Raw genomic sequence first — 22,784 nt, forward strand, 5'->3', positions numbered from 1 at the left:
AGCAAAACAAATATCAAAACTGTCAAAGTGTAAAAATCGAACGTTTCTCAAGGGGCACGCGTAAGCGTTAAATTCTAGAGAAACATTAGATAGGGGCCTGACTGCATAGACGTTGAGCCGTACCGTATTTGTACCGCATCTTGAATTATTTTTTTGTGTCAGTGTTCTCAAAAATTTATAAAAAAAACATGAATGCTTATGAACAAAATACACACTTAGATTAAATTACTGGGGTCGGTAAAATTTTACTGGGTTTTGGAACTACCGAAAAAGTCAGTAAAATGAAAACTTTCGCCACGCGTAATTGTAAAGCAAATTTCACCATGTTTTATTTTTTATCGATATATGATATAGAAAGAAAGCTCTCTGCAAAATTTAAATGAAAAATCTCTGTTTTTCGATTTCTGACATTTTTTTTTATTTTACTGAATTTTTCGATAGTTCCAAAACCCAGTTATTTTTACCGAACAGATTGAGTGTGTACGAGTGTGACTCTTACCACTCGGCTAAGGAAAGCTGAGTGTTTATTATATTCATTAAAAATTATTATCTTTCAAAGAAAAATACAAAACTGGGGTTTAGATCTGACGGAAATGGTCTACTCTATATTATGTTTCTGGTCGATTAAATCACATGATGCATTTTTGTAGGATCCATTACAATAATACTAGCAAAACATTGTATTTTTTTTCTATCTCTATTAACGAGATTTTTAGCCCTGGGCTAGTTCATCTCGGGACCAACGGCTTCACAAATTTCATAACGCTGGAAGGGGTGGGTGGGTGTCCTAACGATGTTACGGTCCATACAAAAAATGAATGATATTCATACAAAAAGTGTTACAAGGGGGTGGGTGGGCCAATGGCCAATTTCAGCGTTATGAAATAAATGAATGAGCCCTTACTTCCCTTCCGAAGGAAGTCGTCACTGATTTTTTTAGTGACTATCTCGGGGATGGGATTCGATCCCAGGTCCTCGGCGTGAGATGCGTGTGTTCTAACCACTACACCAGGTCCGTCCCCTCACATTGTATTTGCCAAGTTAAAAAACTTAAAACTGTTGCGCCACCCATCCCCCCTTTTTCAATTTGACAGCAGCCATTGCGCAATATCATCATCAAAATCGAAGTTTTGTCTACCTTCTTTGACACGAAGGGCGATAGTGATCCTTCTGCCACACTCAATCTCAAATGCCCGGTTACCGCAGGGGGGAAGATGGGTGAAATTAACATAGAAGGTCGTATCGAAAGAGAATATCAAATTCGCCTTTATGCTTTCCTCATTTATTTTATAAAAAACGTGTTCTCTAAGGAACAGTTGTGCTTCATATGACAATGTGCTTTTATATCACATTGCTTCATATGATTGTAATTTAAAAAAAAAATAACTGTTGTATTCTCAGTTTTTACATTTCTGGAGAAACATTTGAAGAGAGCCCAAGAAGTCTTGAGCCTTTTTTAGAAACGTTGCTGTTGAGCTCTTTCTTAGCCCGCCCACGCAAACTAACGCCACCAGTGAAGCGTATAATACATTTTTGATGCTATTGTCGCATTGCTGTTACATTCACATGCAAGAGGTTTCAAAACATTCATTTGTGACATTCAGGTTGCTACTGATACATTCCTACTGCAGCCATGAATGTATTACCTGACATGGATAAGAGTAGCGTGCAATTCTTTTCAGCCTCCCATGAACGTTATGCTGTTGTGGATGACGGGAATGCGAAATGAATGTAAAAAACAATCACGACGCAGCTGCGATCGTAGCGACAACTCTTCATTCGTTTGCTTCTGATCCAAATCGCCACTTCAACACAGCTGCGTTTTCACTGCTGCACAATGGACCGATGCACGAGTACACTATTTGACGTTTGAGCGGTCCCGTGTTTTTTACGTGACCATGGCAACGAGTGAATTTGGCACCGCTCAAACGTCAAATTAGTGAACTCGTGCCTTGGTCCATGGACCTTTGCACAAGTTCACTAATTTGACTTTTGAGCGGTGCCGTATTCACTAGCTACCATGGTAACGCTCAAACGTCAACAACTGAACTCGTGCATTGGTCCATTGGAGGAGAGGGCGTTCATTGGAAGCAACAAAAAAGTGGTACAAACGGAGCACCAGGGTTTTTTAGGTTTGCTTCTACCCTTTTTATTCGTAGGTTTCTGCTTCGAGCCGTTCTCGCACAAGGTGCTGTCCATAAACAACGTGGTCATCCATGGGGGGAGAAGGGCAGGGGTAGTTTGTTTGACCAAAGATCCCGATCGGCACATTTTTTTTGTATAGACGAAAAACCGACCGACGAAGGAAGAGGAGTCTAAAAATAGAGAAATAACCCGTGAGTTATGGACATTGAGGGCTGGTGCGGCTGGTTGATAAAATAATGAAAAGAGAAACATATTTCAATCGGTGCACATTGTGAGTGGTACATTATGATAATACAGATTAACGTCTACTACAGTAATTCATTACAACCATGATACATTTATTGCTGACCAAAAAATAGTCACAGTCGTGCATGACTTTTATTTTTAGTATCACATGAAAGTTTTTGTTGCATGAAAGTCATGGTAGTCTATGTGTGATTGTCACGCTCACTACAGTTTTTGACGGTACATTTTGGTTCACTGAACGCCACTATCAGAGAGATTGGTGTTAGCTATTCCTGATAGTGGTATTGGTGAGCGTGATCGAGTTGAATTGGGCTCAACAGCGTCTTACAAGGTCAATGTGCCCTTTTGTAATGTGTGTCCAGATTTGTCAGTTACACTGGTACTGGTATTGAAATAACAAAATTGAATAAACACAATAAAATTCATTTCCATAGGCCTTTTCATGTGACAGATCCGTCTATGCATTTGTTTACATCGGTGGAGGACCGGTGCTAACACGAGCCTGTCATTTTCATAGAAGAACTGTCAAAGTGCTTCCCGATCAGCTGATTTGAGACGTCATATGAATAGGCCTATTGTTCGTTTTTAAGCAACAACCAACGAGGAGTTTTTCAAATGTATCGCGCGAATGAGTGACCGAAAAGCTGTCAAAGTTGAGCGTTCGAAATGAACAAAAACACAAACGACGAAACGTCAAAAATTTTCTTCAAAAGTCGCTCACGTCTCCTCGGCGGTGGACGTGTTTGCTGCGCGTTTCCGTGCTTGGAAAAGTATAATCTAATAAAATTGTTGTGTAAATCGGTGTCTGAAAATATTGAAAGTGTTGTAAAATCATAGCTAGTATATAATGGTTGCAGTAAAGTGTTGGAATAGATCCGTATCTTAGCTAGGCGGAGAGTATTGGCGAAATTATTTACACCTGTAACATCTCGCGTCATCGTATTCGTCGTCGTGTACTGGTGAATAGGGTGTATGTGGGTTGAAGTGGGTAGTTCTTTGTGTGCACCCGATAGTAAAGTGCCACCGAGTGCGTTTTCTTCGTGTTATCAGTGAAATAAGTAGTGTCCTCGTTTGCATGACCCCGGAGGAATAATGGTGTCTATAATCAAGAACCAATTGCTGAAGCATCTTCAACGGTAAGGATAATGATTATGGAACGTCTTGCTTGTGGTCCTCACTCCAAGGAACCTTTTTCTTACACTCATACACTGTTGTACAATCCTTCAATGGAATGTCATGTCAAGGAAGTGATTTTTTGATGATTGGGGTTTATGCTAACAGCTGGTAACGAAAAAGTCACAGTTCGACGGGTTATTTCAAAGATTAGGAGATAAGTTATCGCTTGCCAGATTTAGACCACGCCTTATAGGATGTAGTTATCATCAAAAAGTCAGCCAAAGAAAACGGGCAATTTGCCATTTTTCAGCCAGCCATCCAGCACTGCATTAAACTCTGTCACCCCCATTGTAATTCCATTACTTTGTCGCTAGCTGTACCCATTCTATCATCTTGCCCTTTTTTCCTAGAACTGTTAGTGAAACCGCAGAGATGCCAGTTTTGATTTAGTTTCTCATTGACCATCATAACTTCGAAGATTTTTTTTAATTGCTTCAAAGGTTTGCAGCTAATTTCAGATTTCGGCCTAAGTGCGTATTTTCCGTTTTGAAAAGCAAAGTTAAGAAATTCAGATAAAGTGATTCGCTTTAAAAGTTATTGGAGCTTTGGTTGGTCAACAATATTATTAGTAAAGTAGTTCAAAATATCGTTTCAGTGACCAGGTGTGATTTTTTCTTGGGCGGGACAAAATTATCTCCGATTGCGATAGGAAATACATTTTTTCTTCTGTAGAAAATATATAAAGTGCAATGGTACAAAACAAACAAATATTGCAGTTTGTCCAGAATACTTTGAGGCATCAGCAATTCCAACACTTGTAAAACTGAACAAGCCAGTCAGTTGTGAAGTTTCTTATGAAGAAATAAAAAAAGACAATTACTGCAGAGCATCCTGTTCAAGAATCTATCAGAATTCCTCTAAAGTATACTTAAAGATCGAGGTTTAGAATTAGAACCTAGCCCAGAATTCTTTGAAAAATACTGTGATAAAGATCTTCAGGATTTTATATAAATCCTACCTCCAACTCTATCAATGTTATCTTTATCTCAGGGCTGGTAGCAAGTCACTTTTTAGTGACTTGATCACTTTTTTCGACCTGGTCACTGAAAAGTCACTATTTCCAACAAAAAGTCACCAAAGCCACTTTTTTTCAGAAAACATTGTTACTAAAGTCATCATTTTCGTGATCTGATGCTCAAATTTAAGGCTGGTTTAAATATAAAAGTCACAATTCTTCGCAGTTAGTTTGAGAAAACTTTATCGATAGACGACATATAGGGGGGCTGGGGGCAAGAAGGACACCTTAAGATATATAGCTTCTAATCATGGTTGATTAGCACAATTTTGAAGATTATTCTAGTGTGGGGGTAAGCTCACCTCTGGTTCTAAATGATGTTATCGATAGATTTCAAAAATATAAAAAAAACACATTTTTGATTTTTGAAAATGTCCCTTCTTATGAGGTTTTTCGACGAGGCACGGGGCAAGAGTGCCACTCGTATGGGGCGAGAAGACCACCAGAGCAAAATGCCACACATTTTGTATATTATTATTTCCCCGCCTAAACGATACATTCTAGAGTAAGTAAAGATAAAAACTGAGGGATAAAAGTTGACTTATAGTTAAACAGTAATTTTACAAAATTAATTTAGTTCTCATCTTATTTGACTGTAACAATAAAAGTAAAAAATGTCAGAAAACATTTTGAATGTCCAAGACCGTTTGTTTTGATTTTATTTAGTAGAAAACATTGATTTAATACAATATTAAACAAGAAAAATAAAAGTTCATTTGATTTTATATGAGAAAATTGCGGTGTCCTTCTTGCCCCATAAGACATACTGTTTTTATATATGTAAAACTTAATGTCAAAAGAACTTTTTCAAAAAAATTTCCTCAAAGCTATACTAAACAATTGTAAATCATCAATACTGTGCGGAAAAATCAATATGTTTTGTATTTACTGGGAGTCAAACCTTGTTTTCCAGTCTTACATTCTTATAATATATCGCACTTTTCGCGTTGGTGAGTTAAGGACATTTTTCTAATTTTTTGTACCAAACATTTTTAACTGTAATATTCACACAACCCTCAATTAGTACTTATCCTGCGTTAAACATACAAAAATTGATTTGAACTACGTGAAATTAGAGGTGGCACTTTTGCCCCGGGTGTCTCTCTTGCCCCATGTCCCCCTACTTTGAAGTTTTGGACCTATGTTTAGGATTTGTTTTCCAATCGTTTAAAATAGCGCTCGGAGCCCGCATTTTATAATTGCGACACACATTAATCTAACAGATTTGTATTACACTTGTATCTTTAATTGAAGAAAGACAGTGCTTCGTTGCAGCACAAGTAAATGAGTTCGTTTTTGAATATTTTGTTTCATTCTCGGTGTTTTGCTGAGTAGTGGTTCGTTATAGCCAAATAAGCGTATTGATGAGCCTGAACAATTTGAAGGTGGTTCCTTTTTGCTCAGTCAAAGATGGGTTATCAACTGGTGAGATTGTTTTATGCTACTGTTCTAAATGGGCTCAATATGATGGTTCACAAATTATTCGTGACAGCGTAATCGATTATTGCCAAAATAAACCTTGCTTCATGCTTTCCATAATATGTTGATGCAGTAAGCCTTATATTTAGTTTAGTTTTACATAATAACACAGGATCCTTAAATTGTTGATACTATAAGAGCAGACTTTTCCTTTAGGTACCGATAGATTTCTTTTTGAATTAATGTTGCATGATTTGCATCATAAAAATTGTTTGAACGGTTCGTGATCAAGGGTGTCTTCCATAAAGTTTTTGACTTGTTGATTTTCAACGTGAGCTGTTGTCAGATTCTCCAGTCTTGTGCACTTGAAAATTTAAATTTTGGCTTCGTTAAATAATCACCTTAATTCTTCATAGCATGCATGTTTTTTCTCATTATTCTCCCTAGGAATTTCATCAGAAATTTATTCAGGTATTTGCCCAAACATTCAGATATTACTTCGGAGATTTCTAAATAAATTTATTTGGTGATTGTTTTCCAATGAATTTCTCCACGAATTTTCCTATGGAATTTCTACAAGAATTTATGGAAGATACCTTTAAAAATCAACGTGGATTTTCCAAGAGGAACCACAGAAATGGAAATTCTTCGAAGATTATTTCAGAATTCATCTGAATTCCTCCAAAATTTATTTGATATATTTTTAAAGAAAGTCCTAACTCCTCCAAGATTTTATTCACCGATTTCCCTGGGACATTCTCCAATATTCCCGGTCAAAACATCTTCTAAATTCCAATCAATAGCTTCACCAGAAAATTCTAAGATTTCCTTTAAAATTGTTTTTCAGGATATGCATAAGATTTCAACTAGAAATTTTTCTAAAGATACCTTCAGCATTTGCTCCAGAGGTTCCATCTAAGATTTGTAAAAAAAATTATCCAGTATTTCCTTGAGAATTTCTAGGGAAATGCCTGGGAAAAAAAATTGAATATCGGGATAGTATTCCTCAGAGTTAAAGAAATTACTCGAAAAACAGACAGAATCTCCATAGAAATATATGTAGGAATAATCGAAACAAATATTGGGATATTGGCTGTAGTATAAACTGGTAGGAAAATTTAAACAAACTTTTGAAGATTGCATTGAAATTTTATGAGAAACTTTTTAATAAATGCTTGGTAAAATTGGTTGTTTTAAGGACACGTCAAGGAATTTCCGATTACTGAGAGAAAACGTGGATGAATTTTTATAGGAATCTACATGAATCGACGGAGGCGTTCTTGCAAAGTTCATTGAAAAAAAAAAATCCTTGAGCTATTATTTTCAAACACTCTGGACTAAACTTATTATTGTCCTCGAAAGAAATTCTGTAGAAATCTCTGGAAGATCTCCTGGAGTCAGTGTTGTGAAAAACTCAATTTCTCATAACTCACGCTTGAGATTTTTCATGCGTGAGTTGTCAATCAAGCGACTCAGCAGTTGAAAAATCATGGATGAGTTGGCTCACCTTTTTGACTCATTGTCTCGTATTTCCACTGTTTGTGGCAATAATTTGTTGTTAGTTTGGTAAAATTACAGTAACCCTTTCTAACGTAAACAACAATATTCGGGTTCCACGAGTTGACGAGTTTTGCGTCTGAATCAGTTTTTACGGTTTGAGTTGATCGCGTGATTTTGCATCAACAATTCAAGCGTGAGATTGGCGAAGCAGATCTCTAATGAGTTTGCTCTCGCGGGAGAGCGTATTGATTGAGATTTGAGTGTGAGTCTATCAACACTGTCTGGTGAATTCGGTTGAAGGATTAGTAAAAATATATCTGGAGGAAATTCTAGAACAGTTTTGAAAAAAAAAAAAATCATAGTAAGGCCCGAGGAAATTACTGGAGATAGTAGCTTTGGAATTTTTATGGGTTTCCTGGATCAAATTCTATAGGAATTTTTTTTTGCATCCTTTGAAAAATTGCTTGAAGAATTTCTGGAAGAATCGATAGAGAAATTTCTAGAAATATTTCTCGAGAGATCCCTGTAGGAAACCCTGAAAGTATACTAAATAAAATCACTATGATAATTCCTACTGCTTATCTTCGGGTTTCTTGGTGCCTGTACAATTTTGCATCAGGATTCAATACAAGCAGAATAAGGAAAAAGAGACTTTAGAGACCTTTTTGGATTGAATAGATACTTTAGAGACCTTCATTTAAAAAATATAGACTTTTTAGAAATTTTCAATAAAACGGAAACCAAATCTCTAAAAAGAAATCTCATTCCAGTGCTGCCTTTGGCATTACTGATTGAATCAAATTGTGTTATCATTCATTAAAAAAATATGAATATCCTTTATGTTTATATCTTATCCAACTTTACTTAATTAAATTATAAAATAAAAAATTGTTTGAACATTGTTTTATCTTTCAGAAACTCCATTAAATACCTTATCGTATCTAACGACGTTGATTGAGTTTTATGTATAATGAACAGATAATAAATAGTTTAACCTTCCAGTCGTCACGCGGTTCGCCACCGTCAGGACCACCACGCTGCTGTTGTGAGCGAAAAGCGAGCTTTTTTCACCAGTGTTGTACAAACTACAACAGCGTGACTACTGAAGTGTTAAGCTATTTTTCAATCTTTCTGCTAAACTTGTTTTATTTTAATCGTGGGTAGTACATCCCTTTGACTGTCCTGTCCTCCCAGGTGTTATCGTGCATAGGACATGTCCTACCTGTCCTACCCACTTCCCGCGCCACTGTTTGACAATAATATGTTGCAATAAGTCATGGTTAAAATATTGAACGTGCTAATTAAATATTTAAAATTTGCTTTATAATAGGTCCAAAACATCAAAGTACTCTAGTTATGTTGTATTTTGATGAAGTTTTCTCAAATGCACTGCGATAATTTAAACTTCATAAAATAATTGAAATTTACAAATCACCGTAACTTCTGATTTTCCCGAAGAAATAATTTTAAATTTATAGAGAAGATGCTTAGATATCACATGTTTTGAATGCTTAATGCAAAGATGATGGGTGCTTGGCTGGTTTGCAAATGAATAATGATGCACTGTTTGATTAAAATAGCATATGAATATCCCTTGTATAATAGCTCAAAACATTAAAACCTCGATAACTTTCGATTCCCTCGTTAGAATATTTTCAAATTCACGGAGAAGATGCTTGAATACTATATTTTTCGAATGGTAGATGCCACATTCTTAGACATTTTTTTGCATTAACCCCTCTACTAGCAGCTTCATTTTTTTACCACAAAAAAAAAACTCGGATCGCGATAACTTTTTTCACAAGTTCTCAGAAACTGTGCAAGTTCAAGAATCTTTGTCCATATTGATCATTCGTCATCGGGATCCGGAGATATCTCGCATAATTTATGATCTCGCCCTAAAAGCCATTGGTAACCATGTGTGTAGCTCGTTGTTTCTGAGCATGTGAATGGATTTACACGTTATTTAACAACTTTATCGTGAAGAAAGGATCATTATCTACATGAAAGTGATGTTGGTTTGGATGTTTATTCATTAATTTGCTCAGAAACAACGAGCTACACACGTGATTACCAATGGCTTTTAGGGCGTTAACTCAGATTATGCGAGATATTCTACAATTCCTTGGGTACCGACGGGTAACCATAACCCACGTTAATTTCCCAGACTACAGAATTTTTATCGCATTTGAATATTCACTTTTCGGAACAATACATCAATGAGAGCATGGTATGAAAAAATGAAGCAATTTGGTGCAGCCGTCTATGAGTGATAAGCATTTAGGTTTCTAGTACCACGCTGGACGAATAACTGGAAACTGAAACTGAAAACTTCAAAAAACATCATTACGTAATTTTCAGATATCTCTTAAGGGGCCGTCCATTAAATACGTAAGGGTTTATGGGGGGAGGGGGGGTTCGAGATTTCTTACGCGCCAAACAAATTATTTTTAACTTTCATACAAAAAATCTTACCATGGGGGGAGGGGGGGTCTAAAAACTGCCAAAATTGTCTTACGTAATTAATGGACCGCCCCTAAGTATTACCGATTTGTATGCTATTTTCATAGTAGCTCCTTACTACTTGGGATTGTATAGTCCACATTTTATTTTGTTTTGGTAAATTGACCAAAAACAAAAGGGTCGCCTAAGAAATTTTATATGGAGAATGTCGGTCCCCCAAGGAACATCGGAATATCTTCAAAATCAGTTCACCAATGAATAATAGCGACAGGGATTCTCAAACTAACAGTTTTTTTGAGAATTTGTGAAAAAAATGTTGCAAAAATATTGAAGAACAAAAAAGTTATCACGATTAGAATGTATTTTTTGTGGTAAAAAATTAAGCTGCTGGTACCGTGACATGCCCTATTACCGTGAGGCTAAAAAACAAGTTTTAATTAATCAGAAAAAAATAATGTATTATTATTTTCAAGTTTTTTAAGTTTTATATAGTAGACCGTTTTACATATTTTGCACAAAAAATATGGGTTGATATATTTTGATAATTTTAACCATAGTTACAGTTGCTATTGTTAAACATACCATAATTCCAAATACCGTGCATCTGACCCCGACTGCCGGGTGACATTTTGAAACATCTCTCAATTGAACGAATGAAGCGCATCATAATTAAAACTTTTGTATCAAATAACCTTTGGAGGTTTGTATGAACGATGCGGGAAATGAAATATTTGTTTTATACAGCCTTTTTGGAATCATAACCGAAACACGGTATTTGGAACTCAGAAGCAATCATGCCCTAATACCGTGTGTTGACACCAGGTGATTACATTCTAAACTTATTTTTATTTGTTTTTGTTTTCAACTTTAGTTCAAATTTGTTATGGTTTTCTAAAGACTACTTTATATGCTAGCGTTTGTGAAAATCGTTTAGAAAAATAAATAATCTAATAGGCTGAAACCCTTTATAACCCTATATACACCCCCGTTAATTTGAACGATACCTCATGCAAAGCATCGGGGTTCATTTTTAATTTGAACATCTAGTCACCCTTGAAACGTGTTTCTGGTCACCTCTTTCACTGTTTTGTTTTGATTCTGCGTTCCGTTCCACAGCGTTCCATTCCACTTTACCTCGTTCCATGTGCTAAATGACGTTTGAACCATTTATAATCTGAATGATGTGCAAATTAGCGGGGTACAGATTAAAAAGTGTTCAGATTAAATGTAGTCAAACCAACGGGGGTACCCGGTACACGGTATTAGGCAACACACGGAATTAGAGCATGTCACGGTAGAGGGGTTAATAACGGTTTTTGGCACACCGTGAGGTTCATTTAATCTCACTTAAATCAATTCAATGTGTGAGATCCGTGAAATCGGCTCGAACATTAATGCAACAATACACATATAGAAAATTATTACTATTTTTGCAGTGTAAAAAACATCGTAAATTTGTTAAAAATCATGCATTTTTTGTATAAATAATACTATTTCATTCATGTGTAAACACAATCCAAATGTGTATCATGTACGTATCCGATATTAATCAGTCCAAACATGTTCTCAAATACGTGTCCATACGTGTCCCTACATAAAATAATCAAAATAATACAAATCTTGTAAGTTTTTGTCATGAAATATGGTGATTTAAAACTTAACTATTTGGCAACACGGCTTTGCTAATGCTAAAACTGTCGAGACTGTTTCTAGCTCTACTCTGAGAAGTTACGAAAACACCTAACAGTCTGTGCTTAAGAATCTTATGAAGATTATAGCCTGCCCAAAATAAAAAAAAAAAACTGATGGATTATAGTTGCAGAAATTTTCTTTCCAAACATCATGTCTTCACAAGTATTGGACAATATATTTACAACTTTTTGCAAATTAACAGCTTTGGTAGGCTATGTTTTATGGGCACTTCCACAGTTATTAATCGAGAGCTTTCTTTGCCGATTGATCATTTTTGCATATTTATATCGTGTGGCAGGTACGATGATACTTTATGCCGTGGGAAGTCGTAAAAATGTCCAACACAAAAAGATCTTGGACTTGGTTTTGACGAATAACTGCGCGTTTACTGGTACTCTGGGCACGGAACATTGTTTGAGCTACGTCAATCATTTAAAATTTGTCAAAAATCACCTGTTACGAGTTCAAAACTTGATTGAAAAAAATATTCTAAAATATATGTTAAAATTCAGGTAAAGCCCCAACAACTGTGAAAACATAATTCAAACTAAAAACTTTGGAAATGTATTGTCCAATACTGTATATTTAGTGATGCCCACAGAGTAGCTTAATAGTAAAATCCAATTTTTAATTCAGATAAAAAAAACAATGACAAATTATTGCGACGTCCGTTTTAAAAACATTGTCCGACAGAGTTGTAGTTTATTAATGTATATAACGGTATTAGCATAGTTCTAACCATCAAGACTACATAGGAAAACATTGCAATCAATTGCAATTTAATATAACTATAAATAATGCTCAAGATTAATGAAAAAATAAGACTTTATTTATAATAATTGTTTTTGTTTGAGGAATTCAAACATTGCAAATTGATATTCCAAAAAGCTGGCAACTCTGAATCGAGTGATTTTGTTTCAAAGAAAACACGACTCGAGTTGTTTCACGTACGGCGGCAAGTGAAGAGTGGTAAAGTAGTAGCCAGTAGAATGCAAGGAAAAATAATTCATTGGTTTTGCTGGCACGACGACCTTGTCGGTTGCGGATACTATATCGAGCGGCCCCGGTGCTGGTGAAATATCGATATCAATTTTAAATACAATTGAATTATAAATTCAAATTAAATTATTGCGCAAACACAGCCCGAAATAGGTACACAGGAAAGTAATTATAAATTACTTAATTTATATTAAAAAATGGAGAACTAGACTCTGGAACAAATATTGCGGAAATTCTTGAAGTTGTCCTAAACGGACATCTTCTTAAAAAAAACCTAACGAAACCGATGGGAGAATTTTTAGGTACACTCCAAGAGGACTTTTCTTGAGAAATTTGTAAACAAAAATTTAGAGGTATTTTTGAAGATATTTATGGTGAAATATTTAGAGTAATTTCTGGAGTTCACCTTAAGAAAATTCCAGATCAATCTCTTGAAGGCATCTTGAACGAAATTCATAGAGGAATTCTTTGAGCCGGCCAAGCCAGTCATTAAAGAATCAACAAATGAATTTTTGAAGAAATCTTCATAGTAATAACTGAAGGAAGCTTTGGGCAAATACCTGAATTAGTTTCTGTTTAACTTACTTAAAAGTTATAAAAGTTGGTGTTCGTGACTACTTTTATAATTTCTTAATCCTCAGTTGCACTGATTCGGTATTCTATGTCTCGATGGAGTCAAGAAATATTTTCTCTATTCTTGCAATCTTCCTTTTCGTTTCTCAAGGGTGATGAAATTCAATCTGATAGCCTGTAGATAAGGCCAGTGAAACAAAATCGTTTCCATAGCTGAATGTGGTTCAGGGTTTAATTAAAATCACCCATAATGTGTTCTTGTGAGCCTCTTCGTCTAATCGTTTGAACGAACGGAACAAACAATAAAGCAGAAAAATATGCGAGGTAACTTGAGCTTGAAGTGGTCAAGTGATTTTAGCTCACGTTTTTCCCTGCAAGCAATACCTAACGTTTTCTTTGCTACAATGTTCGATTCGTTATCCACCTTATAGAACCGTGGTGCCCAAAGTGCGGCCCGCGGCTTACTGTCAATCAGACAAAAGTGTTTATTTAGTCACTTCAGAAGGGACGAAATACGAAAGACGTTTGGTAAAATCGATTTCATATTTGTATGAAATTTAATAATATCAGGCTTAGATACATGTAAGTTTAAACTTGTTACTAATGATTCCACCATACCGTGAATTCACCACCCGTCAATGATAATCAGATAATGATGATAATAAGATAATTTAGTGAATTGTTTGTAAATCACTACTTGCTCAATTACTGGCTGTTCATAAACAGTCGTCTGTAAACGATCTATCCAGCATCGCTCACGTTATCGACGACAGAGTATAAATAAATGTATTAGAATAATGACCAAAGAGTGCGTCTCTGCCCTCCATTTAAGGTTAAGATGCATCAAAGCCAAATCTAGAGAACCAGACAACGTTTTGAGCTGCAAATTTGATCATTTGGTCACCAGCGAGTGACCAATCGATCAAATTTTCAGCATAATCGGTTGTCTGGTTCTCTAGATTTGTGCTCTTGAAAATTTGGATTCGATGTACCTTCAACATAAACTAGTATGCAACTCTTCGTCAGATTGCCAATACATAAACAGTAGGTTTGATTTCTGGCACAGTCAAGAATATTTTATGGTGTATATTCCATGTTCTATGTAACCTTATGCACAGTAAGGCAGTTGTACGTAGAACGTCAATATAGGCGTCTCGTATATAGGCATATGGATGGTAGACAATCCATCATCAAATCTCTATGAATCATTGTGCCTTTACTCGCATGAATCTACCGCGACGAAGATCAGGCACAACACAAAACGTACAGAAATTCACTTGATTGCAACCTATTTTCTGTGGCAGTGCGACAGTCAGTCAATGGTAACAAGTACGAGGTAATAAAGGTCAAGACAGACACATATCTGTAACGGCTGCATTCAGGCAATACTTCTTGTTCACTTCATTCCAACGCTTGTTGTGAACAAACCATGATTAACCACCATGTCGGTATAAATTAGCTGGATTTCTTTTGTGATTTGATTGACTACAGTAATATGCAGTGGCTTAGTTTTTTTATGCCGAATCTCCAGTATCGTTGTTATTAAAGCCAACAATGATTTTTCGAAATTACATTTATTTCGTTTGAGATTATTCAAATAAAATTCAAACAAAACAAACTGTACAGCTGCTGTACTACAGCAAGTGAGAATTTTATTGTCAGTGTTCCTGAAGGAACGATTCTTTTTTTTTTTTTTAAATTCTGGCAATAATAATGAATCAGATTCATGAAATTTAGCTTTCAAACTATACCTAATTATGGACTTTACCAGCATAATAATCAAACATTTAGCTTTCAAACTATACTTAATTATGGACTTTACCAGCATAATAATCAAACATTTATTCGATGTTGATAAGTATTAATCTGAGCATAAGGCTTGATTCCTGAGGTCATTCTAAACCTCTAGGCCAATTTAAAAAAAATCGCTAGGAGGAATTTCAAGAAATCTTTATTTGAAGTTTTTGACTTAAAAATTCAATATAATTCATATTAAAATTTTGAAATAGCACTGAAAAAAAACTACAAAAACACTCAAAAATTTGGCCAAACTGTTCTCAACTAGCATATTACTGTTACCGTTGTTATAATTATAAAAAAAATACAACTGACTCAACTTACCAGAGTGGCTTAAGTATGTTTTTACATGGCTTACACCAGTAACGAAGCTTAGAATGAAATCTAAGAAATACATGTCAATATACAATTGATGTCACGTTCGATAAACGTGAAACATTCAATGCCGAATATTATTAATATGGCGATATTCATAACTGAAAATGCAATAGATGAATCAATAGCAGGTTTGGCAATGCTGAGCATGAGCATGATTGACCGCCCAACAGCAACTGTTACTCCGTTATTGCAAGAACAGCTGTACTTACACACGGAACCAACAGACGCTACTCAGGATCAGTAGCATCCTCAATGTGTTAATACTGCTGGTGCTCTCATTATTACAACAAACAATACCGGCGCCTGGCTGCATACGAATGCAGGTCAATTTGGGGATTGGAGGGAAATGTTGACGAGTTACTTGCTTTATAGACGCCTGCACTTCCACAAGAAAACACTGGGAGTTTTGGATATGGGAAAGGAACCGGGCCAAATTGATTCGGATTCCATTGCCCGCCCACAAAGGAGTATGCAACAGATCAAGATACTTCATCCCTACATATAACAGCTCACGAAAACTTTGATGGGATGCATCGAGATCCTGATAGTTCTTCCAAGTTTTCTAAACCGGCACAGCTGCCCCATCTTCTTCTATTATCGAAGGGGGGTTTTCTAGGGTGTAGGGGTTCAAGCATAGCGTGAAAAGCCCTACAAAATTTGTAGAGGACTCATACAAATATCATGACAAAGGAGGGTGGGGAGTGGTTACCGAAAAAGTAGAAATTTTGTGTGACATAATTTGTATACCATCCCTTAATGCTCTTGAGGGTTTGGGTTTTTGTTTGCTACGTTTCATCTTAACCGGAAAAAATAGTTTTTTTTTGCGTCACCGAAGTTTTTTCTAGTTTTTGTTTGCACGCGTTCTGAGTGCAATCGAGTTCAAGCTTTCGCGTCGCCGGAGTGATATTTTGCTTTTGTGAAATGAGCATGGTGATAAAAATAGCAACCGCTGCTCAATCAAGGATGGATGATCAATTTGGTGAGCTCGTTTAATGCTTTTATTTTGAATGTACAATATATCATAAAATGTATTTTTCTCATTACAACGTAGAAATGTTATTTAAATAAATTGATTCAACAAAATATGAACAGTTCGTCACTGTAAGTGTCGACATAGACTCTTGAACATTAACATTAAAAACCCCGTACCTATTCCCAAGGAACAATTGGTAGCTTTTAAGATACTTACGTCTTTAATACAAGCTGCATAGCAGCAACCATTGCTGAACAAATTTTTAGTTGAATCATTAATTGAATAAAATTAATTTCCGCTTATAAAAAAGCTGTTATTCCACTTGCAGTTTGTGTTTTGAATAAGAGCTGAGTAAACCTCCGAAAATGCAAATATAGTAGCTTTTGTTCTACAACACATAAGAAGTTTAACAATTGACTGATTAAAAGCTTCTATAGGTTGTAGCCATCATTTTAGTAGAATATTGAACATTTGATTAACAACAAATCGTACAAAAGTGTCAGTGTCTAATACTTAAAATGTTGACCTGCATGATTAGTTAAACTTATAAACAATGTGAATAACAGTATATGAGTATGCTCTTATTCAAGCAAAACATATTATGTCTTTTTATGTTATTTTCAAATGTTTAAAATGTTTTTCAAATCAAATCCAAGACGTGTATGCGATGGATGGATTAACGTAATGGAAGAAATGGCGACGTAATGGATCAACGAGGGTAAAGTTCGAATCACATTGGATTAAAAATATCAAAATTTAATTTTTCCACATGTAGTGATCATCATCTGCGACGTTATTGATATCGGAAAAAGTTACTAATCATAACATTTTTAATGATAATCGAAGTATAAATAATAATTTAACAACAGTTACATGAAAGTGGTTACCCAACTTACAGTCAAGTGTCACAAATAAACATACATAGTTAATGATGACAGCTGAAAAAATGCCCTACAAAGAGCTGAGAAGATGGTATTTAGATCCAAATTTAAGTCAATGTTCAACATTTTTCATTGGAATGAATAATAGTAGAATCAACACTTATTAAACTTCTCCAAAGAATCTCTGCCGACTTGTCAAGATTGTTTTACTAATGAGTTGAACAAGTCATTTTTCCTTCTATTAAAGAGCCAATATTCCACCAAACAAATATAATTGTGTAAACAGATGTACAGGAGACGAACTAACGTTTTGGTTGCTTCGCACTTCAGCTGTTTCCATGTTTAACATGAACATGATCAAAAGCTGAATAGGTATTTTATAAAATCCTAATACAACATAGATATATCATCCGAGCAGGTCATCCAAAGAAGTCCAAAATAACGATTACTAAACACATTGTTCAGCAACAAAGAAGCCTTACAAAAGAGGTCACACCATAGCCAAATTTTTGAAAAATGGACAAAATATCTAAAAATTGCGTTGTATTCCTAATGTATTGCAATGTTCAACTTACTAATATTATTAATATTTATTTTTATTTGAGTGGCTTTTCGCCCTTGGCGAATTCGCCACTAACTTACTAATATATAAAAACATGTTGGATACAATAATAACTGATGCTTTCTCAATACAATATTCAATTATGTTTAGAAAATATTTTGAATTAGTCTTCTGACATAGGATTATTGATTGAAATATATTTTATATTTGTATAATGTTTAATAGATGGAAAAAGTACGACAAATAATTAAAGTATTAACCTAGTAGAAATATTATACATTTAATAAATGAATTTTAGTATAGTTAGATGAACAATTCAATTAAAGTTTTAACAAGTTAAAACTTATTATGAAATTCGATTAATCATTTCATGTTTTTACTTTGTGAATAGACTTTATTTTTGACCAGCATTGAAATAAATTTTCTCACTGTGCGCTATAAATAGCCGACTGAGTTCAGCTCGCATCAGTACTGAACAGCAGCAGAAGTAATGCGCTTATTCAGTTGTTGATCAGCATAGCACGTGTTGATTAGTTATTGTTGAATAGAAGCTCAAGCATGATCAATAATCAGCTACAAGAGGTTTATATTGGGCACTGGTAGGCTGATATATGAATTCAAGGATGGCGCAGATGGCAAGGTATACCGCTGACGATGGGAAGGTCTCGAGTTTGAATCCAGTATTCAAGTAATTATTAAAAGTGTGGTTATTAATTCATGGTAAAGGTATACACTGCATTTGATGTATAAAGTGTTAGCTATTTTTGATCATTTATTTGTTTTCAATCAATTTTGTGGCAGTTGAATAAAAGCTGAGATGAATGCTTATAAAGCGATTTTGAAGTTGTAGAATAAAGTCAATATACAACGACACGCTTTATAACTTCTCCAAATTTGTGTGAACAACGCCTGAACAAAGGCTTCACTTGCAAATAGTTAAAATGTTGTTAAACATGATGCTGAATTAAACTGCAATAATGTAGTTTGTTAAACTAGCGTTGTTAAATCATCAAACCTTATTAAGCTGAGTGAAACCTGAATAAACATCATTTCAATATATGATTACACAGTGTTGACCAGACTCATTTCCCCGAAATTCGAATTGTGAAGCCATGAACTGTTATAACTGTGCGTTGTATTCCTGAGATGGAGGAGGAGGTGGTTGGACTTGTGTTTTGCACATGGGATCCGACAGTTTCGATCTCGGTGGGCCGCAATTCAAGTTTCGGTGAAATGATTCGCACTCACTCACTCACTCATTTCATTTCACCGAAACTTGAATTGTGGCTCTCTGGGATCAAAATTGATCGATTTTGTGTGCAGTACTCAAGCTTGACCATCTGATTTTCTATCTTAGGAGGATAGAGCATGGTTGTAGTAGTTCGTGGCTTCGTAGTTCGGAAAATGTTATTTTCGGGGAAATGAGTCTGAGCAACACTGTGATTACAGTCACTAAATGATAAGAAGCTTAATAATTTCGCCAGATTTGCTTGAACAATGTGTGCGTAGCAGCTGCAAAGTAATATAATAAAGCAACTATTCAGTATGTAGTTGTGAAAAATTGCTTAATAAATGATTATAAAATAGGCAAATGTTTCTTGGGTTCTTTTAGCTGATTTTTATAATTATAAAATAAACTTTGAATGGTTCGATTTACCGTACGTCCACGTTGTCTTTAGAGAACTGATAGATGATCACTGAGGTTGCATCACTTACCAAGGGGAATCCTGATCATGCAGCTAGGTTCCTTTCCCGCTAACAAAATTCCTTTCCATTACAACCATGGAGATGCAGAGGTGATCTCGGTATCTAGTAACAATGAATGTCACACCCATATTCCTTCCCTTCGCCGATGATCGTAAGGACGTGGCCTGCGCCGTTATTGACTTTTCAATGTTTGGGGTTCTCGAAAGTGTACATTGAAGATGGAAAGCTAATACCATGCATCTATTGATTCCTTGTGCAACTTCGATTATTCTGGTCAATCACGGAGTAGCAACTACGAATTGCTGCTTATGCTTATCGAAGGGGGTTTTTCAATGATATTCTCTCCGTCTTTGTGGTCGAAATATTTCAATTGGACTTATTCTAAGAATAATGTAATATGCTAGCTCTAGTAAGTCTACAATAGGTGGGAGTATTACAGTGTTTATCCGGCGTTTAATTTTCTGCATTACTTCATTAACTCATTCGATCTAGGGCTGAAAATCTCAATAATAAAGAATAAAAAAAAAACTCATTCGCCATTCATCCTCGTAATGTCCCCGTGAAATGCTCACTTAATCATCTACAAATACAAACTTATTATTCCGATTATTCCACCCTTCTATCAATCTGTCAGTGAGTTCATATATCTATTGCATAATAAAAACTTAATTATATTCGGTGGTAAATCGAATTATCCAGGTTGGATGGCTTCTACTAAAAGCTGATATGTATCAATATGCATGCACTGTACACTGTGTGCTCTGTTTTAACTCAGTTAGTTAGGGATCTCTTTAGTATATTTAGCAAACGTGTAGACTTTGAATGCAGTTGAGTTCAAATCTCAGTCAGGTTGAGATTATTTTCAAGTAAGTTTTCTTGTTTTTTTCTGGGAATGGAGCACTACCGTTCCTGCCAGTAGATTACTATGTTAAGCTTAGTTGCACTCTCCACTCTAGTTGCAGTGTGATGCCAGGAAGAAGAAGTACTACAAGCCCGCCTAGTAGCATACACAGGTGTACACAAAGTTCTGAATTCATTCATCATTCGTGGAGTTGGATATTAAACCGGTACATTGGTATCCTTTCGCTCAGCTCCTATATAGCCAGCGTTGCCCATAGATGGACACCAAATTGGTTGGTCATCCGAATAAACGTCTACCTACCTGATGGAATAACATCCGTGTGGGAGGTCAGAGATGTGAACTGTTGCCGTGTAATCGTTTCACGTGTTTCATCTTTCATCTCGTGTCCAAAGCTTTTATCCCCATGCCACTTAGCTGTGGTCTGTTTGGAAATGGGGGAGGTAAAAATATGCATAGAAGCTCAAATAATGGAATGAATTTTAAGCAAAACGAATTTCCTTTATATCCCAGTATGTCACGAGCCTATTTTTTACTGCCATTGATGAACGTTGAAATACTCTACCACTTAACCGGTAGAAATAGATTATGCATGTGAAAAAACGCCTAATGATTTGAAACGATAGTTAATATCGATTTTAGGTCAATTATGAAAATTTCCTAATTAGATTATAGCTTATAATATAGAGTCTTTTCTTATTACTTAGGTATAGCTATCATTCAAAAAATAAATAAACAATTGAGAGCAAAAAAATCTGCAAAATCAAAACTTATTACTCGTGATTAGTATACAGCTATAAGATTGAAGCAAACGATGTCTCTTCACGTGATCCCATCATTTTTCTTGAGCACACAAAACATCAATGCTGCTAGGAAAATTAATTTGATTGTTAGTGTTGACACATTCTGATTATTTGCACAGAACAACAAATTTCTTGTGTCTCTCGATCATCTTTTCTCGTCAGTAAATCTAAACTCGTGATGGACAATAGTGGCTACATCTAGTAAGAACATAGTAAAAACTACGGATCCAGTTCTTCATTTATCGCGGGAACAGCGACTTATTTTTTTTCTTTGTGTGAGCGTGCACACGCAAGAACCATGAAAAACGTCTCTTATTGGATACCACATGTGCCATGTCACTCACATTTTGGTTGAGTATGTAAGCAAAATTTTCTTCTCACCTATTTTCTCAAGGATCTTTCATATGAATGTGAATTAGTAATGAGCTTGCTTGTTAGCCATTATGATGCTTGGCTTTGATAGAAAGGGTCAGTTTGTGCATAGAAACAAAGGTCCAGTTTTTACATTCCTTGCATGGAAAGGTGTCAGTATTAATTTCTTTTCAATAAACGAGAAAATTGCATTCGACGGATAACACAGCGGAACAAAAATAAGCTTTTCGCTTTTCTCAAAGATTTGGGTTGTTGAATCCGTTGCCGCTTTCAGAAATGTCTCAATTTAGTTTACAGGTAGTCAAAGTTGTATAAATACGGATTTTATACATGTTTATTTTATTTTTTTAAATGATTTATTAATCTTTTTAGCAACGCATTCCACCAAGCATTATAAATATTACTTAAACTTTTGTAGGAGACATAGGGTACAGAACCACTTAGGCACTTCCATGATTCACTTTGGCATAGGGGGTTTTTCTCTGCCGAATTGTCTGAAACTTTGCAGTAAGAAGCACTTCAAGAAGACGCATGTTGTGGCCAAATATGAGCTGTAGCTTTCAAAAAACTCTACTGCCGATGTGAACCAAAAGTGCCAACAATAGGATCCGGCTCCCTAGTTTGACTCAAACTGCGCGATTAAATATCGATTTATTCAAATTTTAGAACAAGCTTGCACCCTCCATTGTCTAAATACAATACATTTGCAAACTATCTAAAATTGCCTTTATAAAAACAAAAGTATTTCAAACTTCGTTGATGTGTATTCTTTAGCACCTAAAAACTGATTTGTTTTACAAATTAGCTATTTATATAAATCACAATACAATCAAATAAACTTACATGCAAATTGACTGAAATGGATTGAGCGATTTTAAATTCAGTAAATGGTGGTATTTTAGTGTATGAGACAAAATCTTACCGCTAACATAAATCAATGATGTTTTTTTAATCAAATTTCAATTTAATTTAACTGTCTTTTATTGAATAGTTGGGAACTAACTTTACATTCGTCAATAATGAAAATCTGTAGAAACTGTTATTTTTTTTCGTAAAGTAGGTATGTGTGATTGCCATTACAAATAAAAAGGTTTTAATTATGTTGGCAGTTGGAATCAGACATCATAATGCCGATTGTAAATGCACGTTTCTTTATCTGGGTTTCTGACATTGGTGGGAACTGTAGATAGCCTTGGGAAAGGTACTAAAGTAAATTAGCTAAGA

The 22,784-nt window shown here is 35.3% G+C and overlaps 1 protein-coding gene across 1 annotated transcript in view; it reads left to right on the forward strand.

The window, feature by feature from the left end:
- Positions 1 to 3,089: 3,089 nt before the first annotated feature.
- Positions 3,090 to 22,784, forward strand: part of LOC5570830 (UHRF1-binding protein 1-like) — a 43,257-nt gene continuing 23,562 nt past the window's right edge. The window contains 1 exon segment of the mRNA XM_021846485.1: positions 3,090 to 3,527. Within this exon segment, the coding sequence (XP_021702177.1) occupies positions 3,484 to 3,527 (44 nt within the window). The 5' untranslated portion in view covers positions 3,090 to 3,483.

The sequence above is a fragment of the Aedes aegypti genome, chromosome 2 (assembly GCF_002204515.2).
Source record: "Aedes aegypti strain LVP_AGWG chromosome 2, AaegL5.0 Primary Assembly, whole genome shotgun sequence".
Lineage (NCBI taxonomy): Eukaryota > Metazoa > Arthropoda > Insecta > Diptera > Culicidae > Aedes > Aedes aegypti.